The sequence below is a fragment of the Lissotriton vulgaris genome, chromosome 9 (genome assembly GCF_964263255.1).
Source record: "Lissotriton vulgaris chromosome 9, aLisVul1.2, whole genome shotgun sequence".
Taxonomy (NCBI): Eukaryota; Metazoa; Chordata; class Amphibia; order Caudata; family Salamandridae; genus Lissotriton; species Lissotriton vulgaris.
In genome coordinates, this window is record NC_141697.1 from 248748138 (window position 1) to 248775941 (window position 27804).

The 27804-nt window shown below is 44.9% G+C and overlaps 1 protein-coding gene and 1 pseudogene across 1 annotated transcript in view; both read right to left on the reverse strand.

Annotated features, from left to right (window-relative positions):
- The window catches only part of ATG14 (autophagy related 14), a 233042-nt gene that overhangs the window by 173436 nt on the left and 31802 nt on the right, over nt 1-27804 (reverse strand). Inside the window, exon 2 of the mRNA XM_086937445.1 lies at nt 10651-10713. Coding sequence (XP_086793571.1) covers nt 10651-10713 — 63 coding nt within the window. The remainder of the gene's footprint in view (nt 1-10650; nt 10714-27804) is intronic.
- On the reverse strand, nt 24984-25931 carry LOC147689934 (galectin-9 pseudogene; annotated as a pseudogene).

A 27804-nucleotide genomic window follows, 5' to 3' on the forward strand; every position in this document is an offset into this window, starting at 1 on the left:
CCCATAAGGCATGAGAAAAATTATTGAGGATGCAAGATGTGTTAATGGAATGTAAAGCAGAACTGATGTAGGAGAAAATATGTTTTCCACAAGATTCCGTCTCCGGGAAGCTCTGTCAAGCGGAGTATTAGGCAGACAATTCAAATCATTAGAAGCCGTAGCGACCTGCTCCACGAAACTACAGTGTGTCAGGTGGCGGGGAAGACAATCCAGGTTGGTAGTGGAAGGGCGGTGCTTGTGGGCAATAAAATTGTCCACAGGAGCACCAAAGGTCACAAAAGGTCAATACCGGCTCAACACCTATTGGCTGGGGTGAAGAACTCCAATGAGGGTCCGTAGACATTGCTATCAAAGGAAGAGAAATCTAAAACTACAGCCACCTATTGTCTGCCAAAGAAGAGCTGTCCTCTGTGGCCAGGCAAGGAGGAGAAAGAAGGACAGAAGCAGGGAAAGACTAACCCACTGGCTTCATCCAAATCAGCAATCCAACTACCCACCATAGGAGGATCAACAGACATTGGCAAAAGCCCACCCCCTTCTTCATTTTCTTCTGAAAATTGTTCCAGCAAACCCTGATGCATTTGCTCTGCACCCAATGTCGATCAACGACAATCCGGCCTCGTACCGATGTTGTAAGAAGACATTGGAGGGGCCTCTGATGGCGTAGACAGCGCCGTGGACAGAATGATGCGTGGGGAGGCTGACGTCTCAGGAGCAAGCCCCAAAGCCAAATCGGAGTCGATCGGTGCCGCAGTTGTGAATCCATAAGGGCTGTGCACCAGCGTCAATGTGTATAAGGGCCTAACTGCAGCTGTGGGTGAACCCACAGGCATAGGCACAGTCAAAGCACCCGTCACGTCCTTAGAGCCTGAAGGTCGACCAGGGGAAGGTGATGACCCAAAGAAGGCATGGGGAGGCCAATATTAATCTCTCATTTAAAGTCGCCCCGGCCCCAGTAAAATCAGGGAGGCATGGGAGAGACTCATACACAGGGTCCTCAGCTTGAGGCCGTGAGGAGCCGTGGGAAACCATATTGTGAGACGAAGCAGGGAGATGTCATGGCTTTGACCGTATGCAACGCGTCATACCATGGGGCGTTTACAGTGAGCGATATCTATGGGAACGGCTCTGTGAAAGGACCATTGATCGGGAAGAAGATCGAGATTGGTGAGATTCAGAGGATCTGGACAACAGCGGCGTCAGGAGCTTCATCCGTCTCTCCCGCAGCGCCTTCGGCTTCATTTATTGACAGCCGTTACACTCCTCAGAGTTGTGGTGTTCGCAAAGCACCACATACAAACAGAATGAGGGTCTTTGCCAAACATCTGTTGAGCACAAGATTCAAGGTTTAAAACCAGAAGGCATAAAAAAGCACACTATTCCAGATGAAAAAACATTGTAGAAGGCCAAAAAACAGCCAGAGGAACCGCTTCTCCAGACTCAAGTTGTAGCGCAGAAAAGAAAGAAACTGACATCAGCATGTCGAAGAAGGGATAATATGGATTCAGTCGACGCCACACACGTCGCCATGGAGTTGCATGAAGCCCTCAACCGACGTGCATAGGTTCTGCTGGGAAAAAGATTTCAGGAGGCAGTCTGGCACCTGGGGAGAATTCTAAGGTAAGGAATCTGCAGCTAGATGTCTCTATCAAATACCAGCTTTGCTTATGATTGACATAACAAGACAGGCACGGAGCTCTGGTCGAAGGTTTCAGTTATTTTTTTCAACTTGTTTTTATTCAGAATTGCATTTCATAGTACAGTACATCTTTCTACACATGGAAACAGAACAATAAGAAGGGGCATGTGGCATCACGCATTCTGTAACACAACTTGGATAGACCTCCATGTAACAATGTCCGCTCAGTAATAACGAGAGTACACCTCACCATATTAACATAGTAAACAAAGAGTACATCTCCTTTAGGAGTGAATTATCCAAAGAAAAACATAATAATAATAATCAAACCATGGCGGCAGCAGCAAAACGGTATGGGTGTGAGCACCTGTGGGAGCCGGGCACAAATAAAAAAGAAAAGCTAATACAAGGAGATGATGGATGAAGCACTTAAACTTTTTAGACACTCACCCCCAGTCACAGACCTGGGTTGAATCCATAATCATTCTTTAGCTCACTACACCACCCCAGTTCAGACCCTGCAATATGCAAATCAGTCTTGATCCGGTTTCTCATGGGAACAGTCCAGCCCGAACTGCCAAGCTAGGCCTCCCCTGGACCGGAAACAAGCATCCTGGGACCCGGTTCTGGGTAACTCCCCTCATCAGCCAGGCTAGCTCGGATCCAGTGGCGACAAAGTGAGCAAGGGACTGGGGGTGCCTGGTTGAAAAGTTTCAGCACTCTGTCCCTCCTCTTGTTGAGTTTGCCATGTTAGCCCTAAGTGGCTATGGGTTTGCCCAGACATGGGTCTCTTGCTCGCTGTGCGACTGGATTCAAGCTACCCTGGCTGATGAGGGATAATACCCCGAAACCAGTCCCAGAATGATTGTTTCCAGTCCGGTTTTCAGGCCTGGCAGTTTGGGCTGGACTGTTCCCTTAATGAACAAAGTCTACACTGATTTACATATGGCTGGGTTCAAGGTGGGGTTGCATAGTGAGCAAAAGAACGAAGGATTAAACCCAGATCTGTGACTGGGGGTGAGTGGTTATAAAGTTTCAGCACTCCGTCCATCACCTTGTTGTGTTTGACAAATAAAAGAAACAGGATCTGGGACCCCCAGCCGCTCAGGGGAGGACAACTTAAGTTTCAAGTTTGATAGTAGGGTGCCACAATAATATCCTTTCGACATGTATGATTCCTCTGACGGCTGCCATCAGCCATTCAAAATCTACTATTAATTTCAGTCTGCTTTCACACAGCGGTGGATGTGGCAGGATGGGATTAGGGAAGATATCAAAGAAATGTATTATTCAATCTAAGAAGGACTGTTTTTTGTTAGCATTTTTCCAAATGAAATTATTTTATTTAGGACTAGAGGTAAAAGAATAATGAGTTGAGTTTCCAAAAGCAACTTTCAAGCCCATGTCTGCACTAGTAAAATCTGTAGTAAAAGTGGATAATACATGACAAACCAACTCTCTAGCACAAAAGCATTACATTTAAAGGAAGGTAAGTTTCAAGCTGAATATGACAAACAATGACTTGCGCTTTGTCAACACTTAAAGCAGACACCTCTCTGGTCCACTCTCTCGCTTTACCAGTCTTTCCAAAAGGTAAATACATAAACTACAGCTACTGGAGAGTCACCAGGCAGCATAAAAACCAAAGTCCAGGGATCACATTCAACATGCCATGAAAATGTTTACTTTGGCTACCAGTTCTGTGAGGAACCGTTTACAATATTAACTAGGGCTCTCGCTGTACATATGAGTTGCTGGGCTCCTCAATACAGGAGAGAATTGAGAAACCTACTCAACATCAGTCTCGCTCGTCTGCCCCAAAACATCAAACAAGGATTTATGTTAGCAAAACGTATACAGTGCTGTGACAACCAGAAGGGAGTTGAGAGAAGGTTCAGACAAGTCAAATGTTGCTTAAACAGGCAGCTTTCTGAACTACAGGAAGTTAGGTTCCAGCCTGATCAAGGAAAAAATGAGTTCCATAAGCGGGGGCCAGGACAGAAATGCTACTGACCCCCATTTTCTGTTGCTTGAACAGAGGGCTCCTCTACTGGTTGGCAAGAGAGGATCTGAGAGGTCTGGGAGGAACATACCTCATAATTCTGCCTGCTACAAAGGCTGGAGCCTGGTCATGAATGGATCTGTAAATAATACAAGCCATTTTAAAAAGAGTTCCTCATGAATTAATTTATAAAATGATACAAGCAGTTTTAAAAAGAGCTCTGTTTGGTAGGGAGCCAGTAAAGTTTTATTAAGGCAAGAAAGGTAAGCGCAAGTCTATGTAATTTAGAAATTATCCTCACTGTTGTATTTTGAATGATTTGTAATTAATGTGACGAAGTTGCAGGAAGACCCAAATAGAGGGAGTTTGCATAGTTCAAGTGGGACACAGTTACCATTGGAATAACCGCTTTCAAAGCCTCTGGTGACAAAAGAGGAGCGACCTTCTTAATGGACTTCAATAGGCCAAAGCACTTTATTGTGACGGCGTTGATCTGGGGGAGGATCATGAACCGTTATTTTCTACCACGATGCCCAGGTTCATGGCAGAGGCGGCTGGAACAGGAGGGGCCCTGATCTTAGAGGGATAGGAGGTGTTGGCCCAGAGTTCTGTTTTGTGATTGAGAATAACCAGCTCTATCTGATCAGAATTTATCTTGAGGGAGTTAGTGCCCATCCAAATTCCTGGTGGGATTAAGCAGAACACTCAAGCTGAAGTTGAGTCGAGAGTCATCAGCATAGTTGTTTAATATACAACCACAACTAGCCATGGCTAAGCCAATGGGCCAATGTAAACAAATATAAAAAAGGAGATAATGCTGAGCCCTGGGAGACCCCATTGATAACACAGGCTTTGGTTTAGAAGAAGAAAATGGCCTTTGCTGCACTTTATGTGCGGCCTCCTTAGAAGGAGGATATCTAACAGAGCCTGAATTGACATATCAGTCACCTTCAGACAATTCTGCAGAATCACATGTTCAAGAGTATTAGCTATGAGCTAAATCTTGGGGAACTATCGGGGACACATGTCACAAATATAACTCCCATTGCAGATCATCATGGATAGAAAGCATCACTTCTTCTAAAATGAGGGCTGGACGGAAACTAGCCTGCAATGGATAAAGCAAATTGGAATAATAAAGGAACCTGCTTAGACTCTGAGTAACAAAACTTTCTGTTTTGGCTGCGTTGGGGAGAAGTGAAATGAGGCAATAATTTTTCAGCAGCTTAGGATCATCGCCTGGCTTCTTCAGCAAGGGAAGTAACATAGCACCGTTAAATCGTTCAGGGACAATGAGCAAGGTATTTATTCAAAAGGTCTAACAGAGGGTTGGCTGTTATGAAAGACAGAGCTCGAATAATAGTAGCAGGAAAGGGATCCAGATTTCACCTTATGCCTATAAGGAATAAGACTCTCTCCTGAAGCTGATGAAACTGTACCAAGGAGTTGAAGTTGGAAGGGTTTTGTAGAGCGCTCTACTACCAGGCGGTTTCTTGGCGCTGCAGAAAGACTATCCTGAGGGAAGCGGGGAAGAAAGTCAAGAAATCTAAGCCAGGGAGAAGAGGTGGGTTTAAGGGCTGTTCGGAACTCAGTGTATCGCGGAATGGATCTGATGGCATGAGGGAGAGCGTTCCAAAAGAGGAAGAAGTGTCGAGAATCTGGATCCACACAGTTTTTTCCTGCGATATCGAGGAACGTTGAGAAGGTGCTGGGTAGAAGAACGAAGGCTTCTACCAGGCACGTAGGCAATGATCTTAGATGTGATATAGGCAGGGGCTGTGCCAGCAAGCGACATAAAGATCAGGAAGCCCATCTCAAATAGAGACCGTTCAAAGATAGGGAGCCAATGGAGAGACTTTAACAGAGGGGTAATGTGATGTGACTTCGGAAGCCTATAAATGAGGAGAGCCGCTTGGTTTTGAATGAGCTGTAGGCGGCGGCGCTCGTACGCGGGAATGCCAACGTACAGGGCGTTGCCATAATCTAGGCGGGATAGAATCATCGCCAGAATAATAAGTTTAAGGGTTTCAACTGAGAAGTAGCGGGAGATTTTGCGGATAGTTCTGAGGGATAAGAAACAGAATGAGACAACCGAGCTAATCTGGGCGCGCATGGAGAGGTCTTGGCTGATTTTGATACCCAGAGTTTTCACGGAGACAGAGGCGGGTGGGTGGTAAACCCAAAGCAGGGGGCCAAAAAGTGGAAGTCCAAGGATTGGGTCGACCGCCAATAAGAACCAACTCCGTCTTATCGGGGTTCAACTTTAGTGGATTAAGATTCATCCAGTGGTAAATGAATGTCAAGGTAGAGTGAAACTTAGAGATAGAATCAGAGGAAGAGGAGAGGTCAAAAGTCAACTGGAGGTCATCGGCATATTTGAACACCGTGACCTCCATTTCCTGTAAAGAAACAATGAGAAGAAGAATGTAGAGGTTGAAAAGAAGAGGGGAAAGGGATGAGCCTTGGGGCACCCCACGAGAGACTGAATAGGTGGGGGCAGAAAAGCCCTCCAGCCGAACAGCCTGGGTGCGACCTTCCAAATAGGAGGTGAGCCAGACTAGGGCCGATCCTTGCACGCCGACGCCCCCGACACGGTCGAGAAGGATGGAACGGTCGACCATGTCGAAGGCGGCGGACAAGTCGAGGAGGACCAAGGCCTGAGGGGAATTAGTGTCAGCACTTCTCCTGAGCTCATCGACCACGGAGAGAACAACAGACTCCGTGGAGTGAGCGGGTCGAAATCCTGCCTGATGAGCGGCCAAGAGATGGTTAGCCTCAATAAAGGCCGAGAGACAGGAGGTGATATGGCTCTCCAGAATTTTGCTCAGCAGATGGGCCTGAAGTTAGAGAGGAGAGTGGGATCAGCGCCCAATTTCTTAAGACTAGGGATAACCGTGGCCGATTTAAATTAGTCTGGTACCACTCCCTGAGCGATAGAAGTGTTAAGAAGAGTCAAGGGGGGTTCCGGACAGCTGGAGAAAATAGCTCTCAGAATATGGGCAGGACAATGATCAGCCGGGGAGCCCGTCTTGACTTTCCCTAATAAGTTAAGAAAGGCCTCCTTCGAGATCGGAGGGAATTGGTCAAGAATGAAAGGGGTCGGCGGCAATGGAGAACAGGAAAAGGAAGGTGGACGAGGGGGTATGTTATGCTTGATGGTAGTTATCTTCTCAATGAAGAAGTCATTGAGGGCGTTGCAAAGAGATTGGGAGGGAATGGGCTTGGGAGCAACTCTGTCTGAAGCTGCTAGCTGGTGTACGATCGCAAAAATCTCTTTAGTTTTATTGGCGGCCTGATGGATTTTCTGGGAGAAGTGCTCCGATTTAGCTGCAAGTATAGCTTTCTTATAGGTCCAAAGAAGGGTCAAATATTGAGCCTTCAAATCCGGACAGTATCTGCACCGCCAGCGGCGTTCCGCCTGCCTAAGGACCAATTTATGGGATTTGAGATCGTTAGTGAACCATCTATTTGCGTCAAGGGGGCGACGTGTTCTTATCCGTTTGAGGGGAGCAACTCGGTCACAGGCAGTAGAGAGCCAGCTATTATTGGCGGCTACCTGGATGTTTGGGGAAGTATCCGTCAGGGCAGGAGCAGAAGAAATTAGCGAGTGACCTAAAGCGGCCAGGTCCATTCGATTCCAGTGAGGTGTTGGTCACTCCCAGGTCAAGAGCGAAAGAGATCAAAGAATGGTCCGACCAAGCACAAGGAAGAACGGTCGGTGTGGAAACTGACTGGTTGGTGGACCAAACTTGGTCAAGAGGGAGATGTGTGAGGTGAAATTAATGCAATGAAGGGTGTCAGAGAAGTCTTTGGACGTAGAGTCCTCACGAGGGTCACCAGCAAAAATTAAAGTCTCCTAATAGTAGAACCGCTGAGTTGTTGACCACCAGAGTAGCAAGTAGTTACTGTATGGCCGGGATAAAATGAGGCGGGCCTGAATGGGGCGATAGAAGAGCGCACAGGTGAGGGGAATCGCAAGGTTGGTGGAGCGAACAACCAAGGAGTAAACTGTTGCAATAGGGGAATGAGGGAGGAGTTGAAACTGGAGGTTGGAGCGGACTATCATCGCACTCCACCGCCTGTCTTCCCCCAGGACGGTCCACACTGAGAATATAGTAGGAGTTAAAATTAATAACACCAAAGCCCACCTTTTACTCTGGTTGTGAGGCAGAGACGTGGTCGCAATGCTAGCCTTAATTGGTTTAATTTTCTCACAGAAATATTACTGAGTACGTCGCATAGAGTTTGGGAAAATTTGATCTCCCGGATTACTCACTGAGAACAGATGAGTTTGTTTAATTTCTTAAAAGTGTCTTTTTGTTTATTTGCCACTCAATTAATGTGGTTAGAATCAAAAGAGGATTTGTTGGTCAGGAGCAAGCGTTTATTCTTCCTCAAGCCCTCACTAAAATGTTCTCTTTGTAAAGTGCTGTAGCCACTGCCTTTCAAATTTGCATCCCCTGAGCTTTGCCAATTTCAATTCATCATTGAACCACAAAGTGCGTTTACTAGGAACCTGCAGCTTTCGAATGCATTCTGGAACATGTACATCACAGGTGTGCTGCAGCCAGTTGAAAACCAGCATTTTCAATGCAATAGGTCTCGCAATTGCGATATTTTAAGCTATTGACATTGTATATAATAATGCCTATTGTGTATGTGTTTTTCAAAGTAACACGTATATAAAAGGCATTGTAATTTCTAATGCCCAACCTGAAAATACACCTGTAATTTGTTTACATTTCGCTATTTAGAAGGGCCAAGAACTGGTGAAAAATAATTTTCTTTAAACTCCTCGGTATTCTTTTGTAGCATGGCAACTACACCCATCTGCTTTAATAATAATTTAGAAAGCTCTCTGATACTCTATTTGTGATTTGTGTATGGATTTCCTGTTTTAAGATTATATTTCAAAGGATAAAAATTACGAACTTTTGTTTCGTTTTTCCAAATTTTTCACAGGAGTGGCCCTAAAAATATAGGCTAGTGGCAACTCTACATGCACCTCACTAAACTGCTATGGCATAAAGCATGCTAATATGACACGCTTCTACATCCAAACTGGAAAGCCTCCAGATAGTTACAAGCGCTACGATGACACACTGGCAGCAGTTGTGCGCTATCAAATATCAGATAACACACCTTTATGTCCATTTGAATATGTGAAAAACGAACATCAAAAGACCTGGATTGTGAATCCATTTCAGGGTGACATGACAATTGGGATATCAACAAAGGCTGACAAAGAAATCAATCTGTTTGAAGACACCTCATCAAAAATGAATTTCAACAGCAAAACGGTCACAGTTCTGGCGGTGAAAACAAAAAAAATCTATTCAACTCTTTCTACTGAAGCTTTGAAGGTTCTGCTCCCTTTCATATCTTCGCACATCTCTGAAATTAGATTCTGACAATGGTAAGAATTGAAAAGAAATTTCAAAACAAAATGCAACTGTCAAACTCCTTGCGCCTAAAACTTTTTTGCATTAACCTGGAGGTCAATGCAGTCATCAACAGAAACCGCGATCAAGTACACCCTTCGCACACGCCTCATTATGAGAAACAAATAATTTTTGGTAAAATTATATTGATATTCAGCAATAAATGTAAAAACACAGAAGTACAAAAGTTATTACATTAAAAAAATTTAGGTAGATCGTGAAAGTTTGTCATTCTAAAAAAAATTGGGTTGCGGTTCTAAAATGTCTGGGAAGCACTGATGTTTACAATAAGGCTCAGTGACTCAAGTATGCTTACACAAGAGCTTTTTGTGAAACAGAACTATAAATGATAGCAAATACCTTTCATGTTTTAATTTGATATTCGTGGCTAAGTTTTTAGGATCTTTGGCAAAGTTAATCTATAACATTTAGTGCCCATTCAAAAAGCAGTATTTATTTTTCTACTAGATACTTACTACTACTTCCTGGTATGGTCATCTTATCACAATAACTGGTAATTACCCAACTTCCAATGGGTAAATGGTTTGTCCTTTGTGTATTAGACTAAATTCCCACTGCGCAAGTCAACACATTTGATCATTCATAAGACATATCACGGTCCAATCCCACTTTTGTACTAAAAACCTCAAGATGGGCAACTTAGTTTCACAACAACAGCGGGAAGGCTAGGGGGCTAAGTGTCACCATTGCCTGCATATCAAAAAGTTGAAGTAGTACTGCCTGTCCAACAAATCTCTTTTAACACCAGTGCCCACATCAGATTTTGGCCTGCCTGATTAAGGCAACGACACTCAAAAGGTGAACATCCAATCCAACTGTACAACAGGGGTTACTGGCTACTTGGTCAGCTACAGGGATCGGCTAATCAAACAGCAGCACATATGGGATTTTAATTGCCTTTCAATATACTCTGTTGAAGGAACTGAAATATAGCTGCATCCTTCCATATGACAGTGAGATCAACTAGTTAAGGTTTCTTGGGCCCCAAAAATATTAACCTATGTGGAAGCCTTCCCCCTTTCCAGACAGTAACTAAAAAGTGTGCTACCACAAGCTGCTTAAAGAGGGCAACCCTCAGAAGCACGCCTAAGAGAAAAGTCTCAGAGACCAGATGACTGCCAGCGATGCAAACCAAATAATGAGATTTCAAGAGTCCAAGACCATTCATGAGTATTAAAGTTTAAACTGATTCATGAAGGTACTATGTGAAATGAGCATATGCAGAACTACCTTCCTATTTACTTACAAAAGGGTTTTAGGTTGCTCATCAATGAAGAACAGCTTATACATTTTAAAATAAATAACTCGCTACATGCCATCTTAACATAAAGAAATTAATAAGTAATTTATCAGCAATCAAAATATGTACTTTGGGGAGCACGTAAAAGCACTACTGATGTTCAACTATCAAGTACGTCATTTTTTGTAAATTCTGCGCACAGTTTAGCACTCTTTACTACAGCATACAGACAAGTATCCACTTCAACAAATATCACGATGGGAAAAATAATAATTATGTGACAGTCACAAAAGACTATTTTACTTACTGTTTTTGGAATTCTGCCCATTTACTTTTAATGAGGGCTAACCGCTCCTTTTTGTCGGAGAACCTGAAAGATAAGCAGTTTCAATTTTATGGTATGATATAAGGAACCAACGTCAATCAAATAAGGGTCATGGATAATTAAAGAAAAAAAAAGAAATACTGTAATTTATTGGAAAATATATCTGTGCAGGACTATAAATATTTTGTTATTTGTATGTGAACATCTGGGGTATGTAATTTAGAGAAAAATCAAACTATACAATATTTAATCCTTTAATCAAAAAGTACCACCATGTGCCTTTCAAGTGCAATATAAAAACGTATTGACCCTGTGCTACTCGTCTACCCTGTGTAACCTATCCTATGAAAGATGGCCCGGGAGTTTTAGGGCAGGCAGAGGTAATAAGGGCAAGAAGAGCGATGAAAGAGTACTCTCACAGCAGTGACATCGGGAATCTCTCCCTACGCTAACCTTTCGATCAACAATTACAGCCAATCAGTGCGCTTTTGTATACTAGTGCCCCCACTTCTAGCATATATAGTTTCCATGAGCAACAGTGCCATAAAGAGAGTTCATAAGGTGATAAGACTAGGATTAGGTGAGGTAAACAACAAAAATACATGGAAACAAATCTTCAGTTGTAGAAGGGAAGACAGCATTGACTTCAACCTTGGCTATGGGAATGCTATCTGGATGAGCAATATTATTAACCTTAAGCAAAGTTTGGGGGAGGGGCGTTGAAAGAGAAGGACTGCATATATCCCCATCCAGGGAGAGAGAGAGAAGAGTGATTGCAAACATCACACCCTAGGGAAGAGTAATTCTGCTGAAGAAACTACAAACACCAAGAACAGTTTAACTGTGAGCAAAACTGCTCGAGTGAATCAAATTCAAGTTCGGCGGTGCAGAAAATGGGGCTACAGAGGTTGTATTTTTGTTACGTTTCGTTTTTCACTCTTATTTAATTATCTCTTTTTATTAGTATTTCCACTTAAGGCAATCTCTACATGCAATTAGGAAATTGCTATAATTGTTTTTTGCTTACGTAATACCAACACGTTTTGAATCTCATTAAGAGAGAGGGAAAAAAGTCCTCGGTCAGAACTTCTGATTGTAGCTATGAATGCTGCTACGTATGAGGTAGCCAGGCCAGGAACATCAAACTTTATTTTGCCGTGTCCATTTGTACCAAATCCACTGGGTATTTAGTGGGGCAGCCTCAAACTCATTTTTCACTCCTTACAATTTATTTATTTGCTCTTTCAAATGTTGAGAGTATAGTCCTCCCACATTCAAGCGGATCTGGAGTTATGTCAAATTATAGACACACAACAGAAAACTACCTTAAAGGATTAAATGGATGAATTTAAAATAATAGTGTTACTTCCTTTGTGAAATTTGGCAATGATCTTCGCAATCAGGTTTCCACAGCAGTTTCACTAGCTGCGCTCTATGTTGGCGCAATGTGGAGATTATTGGCTCGTCTTTGGCTTATACTTGTATGCACCGTTTTCCCAGTACATTTCTCTGTATTTTTATTATTGTTTTTTCACTCAGACTGCATCAGCTATTGCAATAGGGGTGTGCTTGCTGTTTTTATGCAGTTCTGACTTTGAACATCTTTGTCAACCCGTTTTCGTCAGTTGGGGGTCCGCGCATTCGGAATTTGGACTTAATGACTCTCCATGCGCTAAACCAACCTGCTTGAAAATGATTATTTCTTGGCTGTGTCCAATTCCTCCCTTTAAGTTACTTGTAGATGCCTACTGAGAACATCACACATTTTTCTTAGACTGACCTAAAAACATGTTTGAAAAATCCCTATTTTTATCTACTTCCCATGAATGTTGCTATATTTGGGCCTAGGATCGTCCGGCATTCAGGAAACCCTACTGTATCCAGGCCTTTCTGAAATCTAGAAACCCTGGGGAATCTAGAGTGGGTGATTTACATGCATCCCACCACGGTTTTCCAGCCAGTATACCTCACCAATGCTAAGTAATGGGTGTAAAAACTCAATTTCCCTTCAGTTATCCGATAGAGAACTGTAGAACTTCCAGCTAGCAGCAAATGTCTTCACATCCAGTTATCACACACCTCTCCCAAAAATAGTGGTACCCTTTTATGAGTTATCAGGCTTTTTGTGCATATCTGGATTGTCCCAATTGTAGGACATTTCCCGCTGGCTGAAAGTGCCTACGTTTTCGTGGAAATGAGAGAAAATTGCGTTTTTACACACCTATGTCTACCGTTGCAGGGCATTATACGTAGGATTGTAACAGGGACCATGCTAGTCCTTCAAAACAGAACTCCTTCAAGGGTCTAGTTTTCAGAAGTGGCTGGTGTTGGTAGGTTTCCAAGTGTAACAGTAAACACCAGCACCCAATACTGCAGTTAACCCCCAAATGCAAAATGATTGAAATTCAAAAGGATAATTTTAATTTTTCTGTACTGGAGGAAGTTGACACCATACATCATGTATCAAGTGATCTGCCCAGTAAGCTTTATTGGAGACACAACCTGGTGTCGGTCCTCCACAAAGTGCCAAAGATCAACTGCCCACCTTGGATTCCCTAAGCGTTACAATCTAGCGTAGAACCCTCAACATGGAACATATTCAAATCCCCTAGAACATAACATCACTTACATCATAACACATCCCCTTCCCTTCTAATATACACAATACAAAAAAATAAAATAAAGGAAAACAAGAAGAAAACAAAAGAGCAAAGATAAATCTATACAAAACACCTCCTAAGAGCTGTCATAATTCTCAAGATCAATAGGTGCCTTCGAACTTTTCAAATCCCTTGCATCACCTTCCCTTCCTTGCACAACCTCCACCTTTTTGATACAAGGCCACATTTCTGAAATTCCACCTCTTTTCCTTATCCAACACCACAAAAAAGTTCTCACTATGGCAACACGGAAAGGACCCTTAGACGTCGAAAGTTCCTTCACAACTCTCCCTGATTTTATCTTGACTCAATCTCCAGTGTCTCATTTTATCCTCACTCATGGAGCATCACTTCCACGTCCTTCATTCTAGACCCAATCCTTCTACCAAGCAGGAGCTAACTTAGTTCCAGGCATCCACCCACGCATCTCATAAAATGGATTCCTGTGGGTAACACACTGAGCAGTGGCACGATATGCCCCCACCATGTCACTTAACATCTTCTCCATATCACAATGGTTGATAACAGTCAGTTGTACAGTCCCTTTCACCAACCTGTTGAACCTCTCCACCAAACCATTTGTCCAATGAGGTGCATGAATGTCTTCTACCAGACCGTTCCAGAAAAGTCATCATCTTGCACAATGACAACTGAGTCCCATTATCCGATATGAAGATCACAGGAACACCCTAGTACTCAAAAATCCTCTCCAGTACTGAGACGATACTCCTCGTGGTAACATCCCTCATAAATTTGACACTTATCCACCTAGGATAAACATCCACCATCACCAACGGAAATCTTACCTCAACAGGCAAATCCACCACAGGCCCAATGAAGTCCAAACAAATTGTTTGCCATGACTTTCCAGGATCGTCAATGTGACCCTCTTCGCCCTTGCTACTTACCCTTAGTCTTTTCTCACTTTCCTTGCAAATGCCACAGCATCAATCACCATAGCTTCCATCCATCTCTTAAATTGTTCATCAAGTCCTAGCCACTAAAATTCTAACCTCGAGTCTCCTACTGGTTAACCATTGACCCAAGTGTCCCTCATGCGCCATATCAAGCAGCCTTTGTCGCAACCCTATCGGGAAAACAAAGCAATCACCTTTCATCAAAATGTTTTTGCAGCACAACAACTCCTCTAAAACTTTACAAAACGGTTGCACAGCCTGAGACCATGTACTCTCTCTCGTGTCACCCCGCCGCACGAGACTTCGCCCTTCTTTGAGAACAACATCCAAAACCATCTTCTCCTCCTCCTATTCCACCAAAGTGAATGCTCTCAGATCACTGTACGGCATCTTGCACAGAAGCCACAACAGCCTCTGCTTCCAAATTGCTCACCGCCACACCATCAACACTATCCCAATTCAAAAGTAATCTCAATAGGAAATCAGCCTGCACATTCCTCCACCCTTGAACACATTCAATCACATATGAATATTCCTGAAGTCTTGCCACAAATACGACCAAAAATAATCAGCACCCCGAGCAGCAGCCAACGCCTCGCTTTCAATGACTGAGTAATTCCTTTCTGCTTGGGTGAGTCTCCGCGATGCAAAAGCAACAGGTCTTTCCTTTCCACCATGCACTTGGGATAACACTATTCCCAACCCAATCGCACTTGCATCAACAGTCAAAAAATTGTTCAATGTATTATTAAACAATGATAAAATTCAAGCATCACAAATTTCTTTCTTTATGTAATCAAAACACACACGTGGCTCCTCTTCCCAAATAAACCTCCCTCCCTTCGTTACGGAGTAGTTTCCTTTAACCCTCCGTTTGGTCTGCAAACAGGTATCCAAACTTTGCATTATATTCTATAAGTCCTAAAAAAGACCTCAATTGATCTTTATCTATTGGAGCAGGTTCTAATCTTATGAGATCCAACAACGATTGCTTAGGTTTGAGTTCGCCATCAGATATTGTATGCCCACTGTACTCTATTTGTTCTGTCAAAAATGTGCACTTTTCCTTGTTGAGTGGCAACCCAAACTCACCTAATTTGTTTAATACCAACCTCAAAGTGACGTTATGCTGTTCTACAGTCTCTCCTACAATCAAGATGTTGTCTTGAAAATAAATAACATCTAGCACTCCCTCTAAGACCTTGGTCATCATTCGCTGGAACACCCTCGAAGCCTGTGGTAAGAAAAACGGCATGAGAGTGAACTGGAAGACACCTTCGGTAGTGATGAAAGCTGTCAAAGCTTTCGAATCATCATGTATTTTGATCAAATGGTAAGCGCTCCTCAAATCTAACTTTGAGAAGTACTTACCATTCTTTACCAAGACTAATAACTCACTGATGTTGGGGAGGGGAAACGTCTGTGATGATCTCCTGGTTAAGAGATCGAAGATCCACACAGACCCATGCCCCCACCACGTCTTCAACAAGGCCGACTCCGTCATCGCACCCCAACTCCGGGATATCATTAACTGCTCCTTCAACACCGCCACCTTCCCGGAGAGCTGGAAGCACGCCGAGCTCAGCGCCCTCCTGAAGAAACCTTCAGCAGACCCCACCGACCTCAAGAACTACCGCCCCATCTCGCTCCTCCCCTTTCCAGCCAAGGTCATCGAGAAGACCGTCAACAAGCAGCTTGCCGCCTTCCTCGAGACGAACGGATCCCTCGACCACTTGCAGTCCGGCTTCCGAGCCAACCACAGCACCGAGACTGCCCTCATCGCAGCCACTGACGACATCCGAGCCCTACTCGACAACGGGGAAACAGCGGCCCTCATCCTCCTGGACCTCTCCGCAGCATTCAACACCGTCTGCCACCGCACCCTAGTACAGCGCCTCAGCAACATCGGAAGGCACTAGGGTGGATCATCTCGTTCCTCGCCGGAAGAACTCAGAGAGTCCGCCTCCCCCCGTTCAGATCCGAGGCCACCGAAGCCATCTGCGGCGTACCACAAGGATCATCGCTTAGCCCCACCCTCTTCAACGTCTACATGAGCCCCCTTGCAGCCAACACAACCTCAACATCATCTCCTACGCCGACGCCCAACTGATCCTCTCCCTCACCAACGACCCAGCCACCGCTAGAACCAACCTTCACGAAGGGATGAAAGACGTAGCCGAGTGGATGATGAACAGCCGCCCGAAACTGAACTCTGACAAGACGGAAGTCCTCATCCTCGGATCATCACCCTCTGCCTGGGACGACTCCTGGTGGCCCCCCGCCCTGGGCAGCGCACCCAAACCAACAGACCACGCACGCAACCTGGGTTTCATCCTGGACATCCTGGACACGAATCGTGTTCCGGGTTGTTAGACTGGCTGCCGGGAGGAAAGAGAGACACAGTAGCTGCCCCGCATTTGGAGAGACGAGTCTAAATAGAAGACTCCCACGGAAAGTCCCTTGATTGGCTGGGACGCCGGAGTTGCTTTGTAAGGGCTACCAACCACGCGTATTTTTGTAGGAAAGCCAAGAGTTTACAGTAGTATACGGACCTCTGCATTAGCCCAAGTCCTGATGAGGCCCATAGTAAGAGGGCTGAAACGCGTCGACACTATTGTTTGAGAGAAGACCCCAGCCTAAAATTGGAAACTATACACGAAACAGATGGTTTCACAAGGAGTGAAAAGGACATTGAACAGATCAAAAAATTAAAAAACGATCTGGTATACTCTTTTGTAAATAGGTCTGGAGGAGCTTACTGCTTAAGGAATGCTGAAGCCGTACTAAGAGCTAGCATCCTGTGAAAATAATTGGGCTATTAGAATATACTACAAGATTAGTTTATCAGTGTTGTATGTATTGTGTATATATATGTAAAAAGTGATGTGTATATATATGTTTGTTTGTCTAAATGTGGCAAAAATAGACTCAAATGAATAAGAAGTCTGATTCTAGGTTATGTTATAATTAAATTAAAATCAAATACATAAAAATATTGTTTTTGGTGTTCTCTATATAGGGTTGGGTGACCAGAGAAAATGAAATATAAGAATTTGATTCACCTAAATACGACATATTGGGTATAGGATGAGATAATTTAGTGGTCCCATTCTTTAATTAATATTGTGCTAGTTGAGTCCAAGGCATCATTTTGCTTTATAATAGTTTACAATGCAATTATCCAGCATCTCTGCTCAATGTTCCCATGGTAAACTAGGAGTTCCAGGTAAGTTCAAGAAAAAAAGGAGGAGCTATGATGTTTCTATGAAAAGCCATAATTGTCGTTAGGCTACACAGTAAAAGAATGAAAAATGTGAATACCTTTGTTGTGCAGATCACCGATAAATCTGCACTGCAGCTCAATGTCGCCTAGTTTGCAGGCTCACCAGATAAATATTTGCATTGTGGAGAGAGACCAGATTCAACTTTCTGTGAAAGCAAGGGAGGAATTAGTTTGGTGGTTAGAGAATCTGGAAACCTGGAATGGCTGGACAATTTTGGGAGTATGTCCAGATTTTGTGCTAGGACAGATGCAAGCCTTTTTTGTTGGGTTGCTTGTCTGGGTAGCAGGAGACTGCTGGCACATGGTCTTGTGAATAAAGCTTCAAACACATAAATGGTTTGAAGATGAGAGTAGGGCTTTTTTGCTTTGCAGAGTTTTGGTAAGGTGTTGAAAAACTACAATGTATTATTGAAAATGAACAATGTTTTGGAAGTTCGGTATATAAACCGATTGAGTGGAAGCAAGTCGAAGGATCTGACTGAGATTGCGAAAGAGATTTTGGTTTTTGTCTAGAGCAGAAAATAGGTTTACAAGCAGAGTATTTTCCAGTAACCAGTTCAAGATATCTTCGGGAATACGGCGATTGCAAGCTGACCCCGGAGCCTCTCACTATACTGGTGTGGCATTTGGAAATACTACAGCTCGCTGTGTGTGTCTCACAGCCTCTCCTGAAGCCGGCCCAGCAATCATGCTGTACGCATGTGCGGACTGCGGTGGCTGGAGCCCACGGGTCAGCTGACTGATTAATTTATGGCAAAGGTCTAAGGCAGCTCAGCTCTGTGTTAGGGTCATCACATTCAGTTATAGGGTCCAGTGGTTCTGCAGTCTAAACACTAGTCCTTGCTCTTTTTGGTATTAATTCTTAGAAGAGCAATGTGACCTGCTTTCTACATGTCCGCTTTTCATTGTTTTGTAGTGGTGGCATCTGAGCCGGATATTAGTAGTTACTTGAAAAGTCTTGCTTTCCAGATTACAGCATTTGCTTATGAATTAGGTGGCCCCTGCAATGGCAGCATTACCGACTCCGTTAACCCCACTCCAAGAGATAAACCTTTTCCCATCACATTCATTTTTTGTATGATCTTGTCTTGGACAACAGCCACCACCTGGTAAAAGGGATTTGTGTTATTCTCCATGTTTTAACATGCTCCTTATCTTTTATTTTTGCCTAATCAGCATTGTTTTCACCTTTTTCCTTATTAGTCAATACATTATTCTATCCAAAATTCACAAGTTTATTATACAAGCAGCATTATACAAGGGAAGCAATCAAATAGCAATAGAACAAAACACATACTTCCTATCGACACTTTTATGAAATATGCAAGTATGGGCATGGTCTTCAAAGCTATGTAATGTGAAATGATGTCCACCCTCTTACATAGCTGCCAAGGTTTCAGATTGCTATGTGTCACATTTTGATAGTTTAGTTGTAATTATGAGTCAGCCATCTCAGGCATTTGTAGCAGTTTTAAGATCTTCTTAGAATTGCTTGATGCGCAAGTGGGTCTAATTTCAAATATTTATACGTTTCCCTCATCTTCATTGCTTGATTTTCTGCTTGCAAGAAAGTGTCACTCATAGTAGTTGAAATGTCACTCATTTACACTGAAATTAGGAAAATGTCACACATAGCAATTTGAAACCTTGGCAGCTATGGTACTCTGTAGAAAATAGAAACCTTTTATGTCATTTTTAACAGACTTACTGCATTTATGCTTTGCCGTCGATTTTAGAACAGACAAGCGTCTCACGGATCACCCTGCAGCGGAGCCTCACTTCCTGCTGCAGAGTACATCTTCTCATCCACGCTGTGGAGACAGTCCGCATCCCGTACGTGCTCTCTGATCTCTCCGGAAAGTGAAAGTCCACTGTCTGAACAGATATCAACTTTTCCAATTAGATACTGTCAGAGCTTATGACATTTCCCTGGTTAATGCCAGAGAATCTCTTGCCACAGGTTTCTTTCTTGCATTAGGTTACTGCGGAGCCGCCCGCAAACCAGCCAACGCGGAGGCGCACCTTCCTTAAAATTTCGCGCTCCCTGGCAGCAGGATGTGACGTCCCTGGCGGCGCAATTTTAGCATCAACCTTACTGGTCACTGGACACTACCTTAGATCGATTCATGACATCAGGCTGTCAGTCAGCCGCGCCGAATCTGATGACATGTAGTTTATACGTCTGGCAAGGTAGTTCGTTGTCACAGAGTGTGAGACTGCCAGCACCTCCTTAGCCTGCTGAAGGAGCACAGCGCACGCGCAGTGTGTGCTTGGAGCTTTCAGTTAATGTTGAGACACATGCAGATATGCGTGACAATGCATTTCAGTGCGGTAATGCGACTACCACACTGAAATGCGTTAGTCAACGCCTGATGCGTGATACTCGGCAATATAGAAGATATGCTACGTTTACACCTTGTACCCTCATTGTCTTATGTAACATTTCCTATGAATTGATTTACACACTTGGAGTGTTTATTTTCTGTGTATAATATGGGAGTGCAATGTAAATCACTATGGACACCCTACACAGAGACCCATAGCGCTATAAAATAAATGAAATATGAAAATAATTATGCCTGTACATTACATACAGGGGTGGAACAAAGTAAAAAAGCTGCTTTGATAGAGGTGTGGGGTAATACTTGCTCTGTATTCCCGTGAGCAAGCAAAGAGAGCATGCCCAACTTCAAGCAAGGTTCAATGAGGTGTCTTCCCCTAAACCTTTTTTTTCATATAAAGGATTTCAAATTGTGTATTTCGAAACAGAATTTTCACTTAAACTTGCTCAAAAACCAACCTCTCTCCAAGTGCCCTTACTAAATACTGACGTACTTTAAAGGTGTTCCAAGTCAATGAAAATGTTTGACCCCATTTAATTCAACATGTGCAGCAGGTGCCCCTTTATGTAACAATTACTATCTTGTGTCAGGGCTAGAATTGTTTTGGTGTGGTTGCCATGGGCACCCTGGTAATGCCAAGAATTGCATACAGTAGGCCAGAGGCAGAATGCTGCTATTGACTACATCCATGTATGGGTGACCCAGAGGTCAAAATAACCACTAGAAAGTCAAGGCCAGAATTTTGTTGTGGTTGCCTGTGTCTCCTGACCAACATGACATGGTTGTCCTCCCTAATGCCCATAATTATCTTGAGTATTGTACCACCAGCATTTTGCTATATGTGTCCCATATGCCAAGAATGATCTTCAATAGGGTCCTCACCTTTTAAATATGTTCCTGGCAGAATAGAAAGAGGGAACTCTTTCACCAGACCTACGTATGGCCAGGGTGGTGGTACTTAACAAAATAGGGAAACCCTCAACAGCCTGTGGGTCTTATAGACCAATATCATTGCTTAATATAGAAACAAAGATCTTGGCTACCATTCTTGCCACACGCCTTTTGACGGTTAGCACTTCTCTTATACACTGGGACCAATCCGGCTTTATGCCCAAAAGAGCCACACGTCTCAACCTCTGCAGGCTTGCCAACTGTATGAACACAGTGAAGCACAGGGTTACTCCTCATGTACTCCTCTCCTTAGACGTCGAGAAGGCATTTGATACTGTACACTGGCCATTCATGAGACAGACACTGCTGAAGTTTGGATTTGGTCCGGTTTTCACAGCTTGGGTAGCTTTACTATATGCAGGGCCAGAGTTTGAGTCAATGGCGCAACTTCGGCAACCTGGCGGGGGCAGAGGGGTACTAGACAGGGATTGGTCTGTGTGATTAAGTCCCATACGGACATAAGTGGCGTTTAAGATGATAAAAAGGTCCTGGGTGACAAACAAATTTCGCTTTACGCGGATGACATCCTCCTATTTGTCACCAACCCAGCCAGGATGCTCCCAACGATTCTGTTATTAGAGAATATGGCCGTCCTGCCAGACACTGCATCAATTGGGACAAGTTCAGTTTATACTCAGTGGGGGGGGACCCATTGAGGGTCTGGACATCCTGGGGTGTTTGAGAGTCGTCCAGGGTGGCTTCCAATACATTACACCAATGAGACAGCAAATCTAGCACAAAATATCACTAGGGTCCTAAAGGAATTCCAGGAAGATGCAAGTAGATGGCGACGACTCCCACTGACAATAGTGGGCAGGTCTGCCATGTATAAAATGATCACACTCCCAAAGTTGCTGTACATGTTTCAAAATACATATAGTAAAATACCGGAGACAATCTTTACAACACTAAACAGTGAATTGTGCACGCTGCTCTGGGACGAAGCACACCCAAGAGTGGCATTGCAAACCCTACAACGCTTCCAATATAACAGGGGCCTTGTACTACCAGATGCACAAGCATACCATAGGCCAGCCCACCTAATAGTCCTCAACGAATGGGGTCATGCTGCGGGAGACCACCCCACATATGCAGTGGAGTGGCTTCAATTTAGTAATCACACATTTTTACACTACCTGTTTGGAGGTAAAGGCGTTAGACAACTGTTGCCGGTCACCAAGTGAGTGATAGAAGCTTGGAAAGGGGCACAAAGGCATATGTAATGGGATGCCAAAATCCTCGAGAGAGAGACTCCCTTGTGGGAAGTGTAATCGCTATGGGAAATTATTAAAACTACAAGGCTCCAGACAGACAATCGGATACCATTGGAATTTCCACATTTCAATGGTATCCGAGAGGGAGGCACCCTTGCCTCCTTTGACAAGTTACAGGATACATATCAACTACACAACAATTAGCGATATGCATATCTCAGGCTGCAACATGCTTGGAGGGCGGAGGGAATTGAAGTGGCAAGCATCCCGGAATTCACCCCCTTGGAAGGCAGACACTTACAGGAAGAGATTTTTAAAAAAGCCCTCTCCTGGACTTATAAAACCCTATTGAATAATATCCCTGATAACCTAGGGCCCTTTCCGAGCCAAATGGGAGGACACTACAGGGCCATTGGAGGATATCGATTAAGATCCTTAAGATCCTTCATAGGGTTTACTATGATAGACTATGGCTACACACCATGGGAAGAGCAGACTCACTCAATTGCCGGAGATGTAAAGCTCCCCAGGGCTCATACATACATACATACATACACTTTGAGAGAGTGTGGCCACATTAGAAGATACTGGCTACAGATATTGGGAGAATTAAATGCGATAATCACAGCAGAACTTGAATTAGACCCCCAATATGTTCTACTGGGCATTCTACGGAAATAGATCTCCCACGTTACAAACTCCTGCTATGCAACCTGGGATTAGTTGTGGCTAAAAGGGATGTAGCTCGCTACTGGGGAGTCCCCACTCTCCCCTCTCTTACAGAGTGGAAAGCTAGCATGGACATGTATATGGTGGCAGAAAAAGTGACCTACAAAGCAAGAGGTTGCCCTCAAAAGTTCAAAAAGACTTGGTCCCCATGGAAAACATATTACGGGCTGGAAACGGGAGATGAAAAGGACAAATCAGAGTCAATTGGGTGGGGCCCAAGAACAAGCAGACTTTAGACTTTTCCCCACCCCTTTTGCTCAGATCCCTCCTGACCGGCAGCTATATCAAGGTTCTTATCCTCTTAGGTGGAAATTTTATAATATTCAAGCAGAATGTGATAATATCTGGTGTTAAAGCTGCTTTAATCTGTAATCATTGTAATTTTGTAATGTTACGCACTGCTCCTCACACTTCGTGTATCCATGTTGCAAAATAAAAAAATAAAACAGTTTTTAAAAAAAAAGGAATTATCTTCAATATATCAGTGCCAGTATTTTACCACTGGCGTCCCGCTGACAAAAAATGACCTCTAGTGTGCCAGCACCAGCATTTTGCAATGGGTGCCCCATCCCATATGCCAAGAATTACCTCCAATATGCTAGTACCTGCATTTTACCATAGGTTTCCCTAGTACCAAGAATTATAAAAAAATAAATTGTCCTCACATCATGCAAAGGTGAGATATAGTAAGACCGGGATCCCAATCCAGCAACTTTACCAACCTAGATCATTCTCACCTCTCCTGGAACTGTGAAGGCCCTCTTGGTATGAGGTGAATGCTGTCTTAAATCTCCAAATTTTTTGAGGAAGTCACTAGCGGTGCCACTACTGTGCCAAGTCCAGAATTTGTTACTGCAGTGTGAGTAATCATTGGACTCCCTTTCTGACTTACCCTAATCTTTTAGCCCAATCTAAAAGTCATTCTTATCCCACACCTCCCAGAACTTCATCCACTTTCTTCCCTCTCTGCTCAGGCCCAACCTCTTAATCCTGCACACTGATGTCAACCACTCATTCACTGTAGGGAGAGCTGCTTGAATCCGTTTTATGCATACTCCCGTCTGGCAAGTAAAATTAATACAAACAGTAGATTTTTTGCCAATTATTTAAATGTAAAAGGCCCCCATTATCGTTCGTCATTCCAAAAATAGTTACGTTCACACTTACCTCTATGTTTTGTCCTATTACTTAATTTAACACCTTACCCACTTCAGACCAAAATTACTGTAATTGAGGGCACTCCCGGAATATGTGTGTGTCATTTGCCTTTATCTCTCCACATCTTGGACAACTTTTCAACACATGTTTATTTATCTTGGATAATTTCCCCTGTGTCCAATAAGCCCTGTGTAATGTAAAAGGATGGTTTTTAGGGCTCGCTGGTACTGCATCCGAAGGATGCGTCCAGCAGGAGCCTTCTAGTTACCTGACTCGGGGGAATGGGGACAAGCGTGTGTTACTAGCTTTTCTCCAGGATTTGGGTGCGCGAACGCGCACGTCGGCTCCGTCCACACGTGCGCACACAGCCAGCCACCACACAGACAAACACACGCGCGCTTCCCCCCACCAGTCATCGGCTCTTTCTACACACGCACGCATGCATACATACATACACACACACACACACACAGACACACGCGCACACACAGGCACACACGCGCACAGGCACACACGCGCACAGACACACACGCGCACAGACACACTCACGCGCACAGACACACTCGCGCGCACACACACACGCGCGCCCACACCCCCCCACTCACCGAGTTCTTTTCGTGTGTTCCTCTCTCCCTCGGCAGGCAGCGGGTCATCCTCAGCAGCAGGCGGGGCTCTCCACGAGCACGGGAGCCCCGCTAGCTGACACGCAAATCTTCCTGCTGACGGGCACAGGAGCGTGGGGTAGGCTAACATCTGCTTCCTGTCTTTTTGCGGCCCCGCCCCCGTCCCAACACAGGTTGCCTGGCTTCCTGTTCAAGCCGGGCTGCTGCGGTGAATTTTGTTTTTCAATGAGGGGGTTGAATTTTCACTGTTTGGGTGCCAGCTTCTTATCCAAAGTGTGTGATCTTGGCCAAAAACCGATTCCCAGAATGTGTTAATTAGGGCTCTTCGTAAATTGGGATGCATAAAACCTAGTAACTGCATAATGATATTAGGCCTACTTGGAGCACTTTATACTTTACTTTCTTTATTTTGTGGGTGATATGGCAGACACTAGCACACTACTTGAGTATTAATTTATATTCTGCATTTGTCAGTTTTAATTCGGCTAGAGCTTGTTCTCTGTTGATGGAAGCCCAGTAACCTGTCCTCTTGCCGGAAACAAGCTTTTCTTTCAGGCAGAAGCAATGGTGTTCACATAAGATTACAATCATAAAGCCCTGTCCTTTACAAAAGGGCATTGCTCCTCCACGCTCCTCTGATCCCCAGTTGTTGTTCAGGTAACTGTTTCGAACAATGGTGTTCTCATCAAAGCGCGGGTTCAGATGGAAGGCAGTGCCGCCATGGAACTTCAGGCTGATAGCAAACCTCTTAGCATGGTGCGGAACGGTCCCGGAAATTGTGATTACTTTAGAAGGGTAGCAACCCCCATGGATGTGTGAGTGGTACGGCACAGGACATTGTTGGCCATGCGGTGGAAATTGTGGAGTTGGATATGGATGGAACGATCCTCCGGGAGGGCACGTAGAAGGTGGGAAAGACGGAGGGAACCCCCCAGGACCCTGAAAAGACACATTTTCCAATTCCACATTTCCAGTTATGTGCACGGCGTTAACTCTATGGAGCGGAATCCGGTACTTGTACTCCACGAAATGTTTTCCGTTGACTGACACCATGAAACAGTGATGGTTCACAAGGATCCTGATTTCAAAACGGTGGCCCTTGTGAAAAGGCATCTCATGCTTTCTCTCCTCTTTTCCCCATTGGTTCCTCTCCTTGGTGTTGCAAACAACGACACCACCTTCGGAAAAGCGCGGGTTGAAGTGGAAAGCGATGTTCTCAGACGGCGCGCAATGATCACACTGCAAGTTCACATAAAACGTGTCACCATGATGACTGACAGTGCCACTAATCACCAACACGGTCCCATCGCTGAGGCTGCCGGAGATACCTTGGATGAAGGGCACCCACCGTCTGTAGAACTGGTTGTGGGGATGCCCGACCTGCATCTTGGCTTCCTGGATGCTCCGTGGGTGCTGAGGATGTGGTTATTGTACCTGGTTAATAAGGAAAGCATGCAGCAATCATGACAGCTAAAACTGCCCTGTGCTCCAAGACAGTGAGAGACAGTCTTCAATAGTCCCCCTGCCTACAGTACGGTGGATGCCTAAGTAACATATTAAACCACTGGTAAGTAGGGTTGCCACCTTTTACAAAGACATACCTGCCATTATCTTTTCACCTCGTTTTAAGATTTAAGAGTCAAACATGGCATACAACGTTATAAAAATGGTCTTACTAAAGTGGATTCGTTTTTATAGATCGCCTTTGTGTCTGATTTGGAAAGGGTCAAAAATGATGCAGTACGGGGGGAGGAGCCAAGATGGCGGCCGGGACGGACGTTTGAGCTCCCGGCTCCGTGGACCGTCCGGCTTTCTTTGACAATCCTGAACAATTCTCCTGTCCTGCGCCGCTCTATCGCCGTGGATTTCCGGCACTGAAGCGACCGGCGTTCTCCTGACACCTTGGTCGGCTGGATTGGTAGCAGACTCGGTGTTTACCTCGACCTCCGACGCTTTCCTTGGTCCCCACGTAGATGGTCGTCACCGGATGCCGAAGGCTGTGGACGGTGCGCTGGGCTGAAGTACTGTGGGTGATCGCGGGGGTGAACACGCTGGCTGTGCGACTGTTATCGTACCCTTCCACCCGGGTCGGACCCCCCTCGTGCTGACGGTGGCATAGACGACGCTGGAGCACTCTAATAATAACTCTCCTCCGCCACCCTGTCGAGAAGCGAGCGGACTCCATTTTGAGGTGTCCTTTGCGGTGAACTGCTGGCTTTCATGTAACCGTGGGGCGCTCTCGCCCTGTGCATTTTTTGAGTGGCGCACGGAGTTTTTTGGGGACTGCATTCTAGTGTCTCCGGAATACATGGCTTCTTCACTCGCCATTATTCGCCCGCATCGGAGATGACAATGGCGCCTGCTCATCATGCTGAGACGCGGACTGCCCCTGGTTCCGCAGTGCCTGCGCGCCCTTGTGCCCCGGAGCTGATTGCCGCATCGAGGGAGCAGAGGGAACGTGCGGATCGTAGCTCGGCACTGAGAGACCCGACCTGTGGGGATGTGTTGGCCGCCCTCGTGGCTTTAAAAGCGGAGATGCAGAGTACTGGCCGGGCGCTGACCCGGAGACTCAATGAGGCACTGTCTGCAACGGGACGTCCCCGGCTGGAGGATCCCCCGCCGCCCATGCATTCTTTTGGAGGTGACACACTGTTGCAGGGCGGAGAGATGGTGGTGCGGAGTCCTCTTGGCTACATTGTATCGCGTCACCCTGTCGACACGGATACTGTTGCGGAGACACCCTTCGTTTTGAATGCTGTGCCCTTGCCTCTGAACTACCTGTCGAGACCTGACTTTCCGCGTCACTTGCCCGATGTTACCCTGGCTGCACCTACTGGTGGAACTTCTGTGGCATGTTACTGCTGTGTTTGGGGCCCCGCGGAGCGAAACGTTTTCATTGTCCCCCTTCCTCGAGAGCGGCCATCTTACCTCTTTGTCCTGGCTGGAGGAGACTCGCAGCAATGGACGGACCTGCATCACATCTGCCGGTCCGGACAGGGGTGACGACACGACCGTAGTCGCTTTGATTGGACTGGCTGGCGGGGACTTGGACTGACACACGTTTTTGCAATATTGGCTGAGTAGTGTTTTGATATCCTGTGTTTTTGCTACATGTTGCTGTGATCTCCTCTCCTGTTTCCTATTTCTGTTGGGTCGAGGATTTGTGAAGTGCTGAGGTGTTGGGTGGTATTGATTCGGGACCACCGGGTTCACGGGGGTCCCTTGGTACTGTATTGTGCTTGGCGCAGGATATATGGGC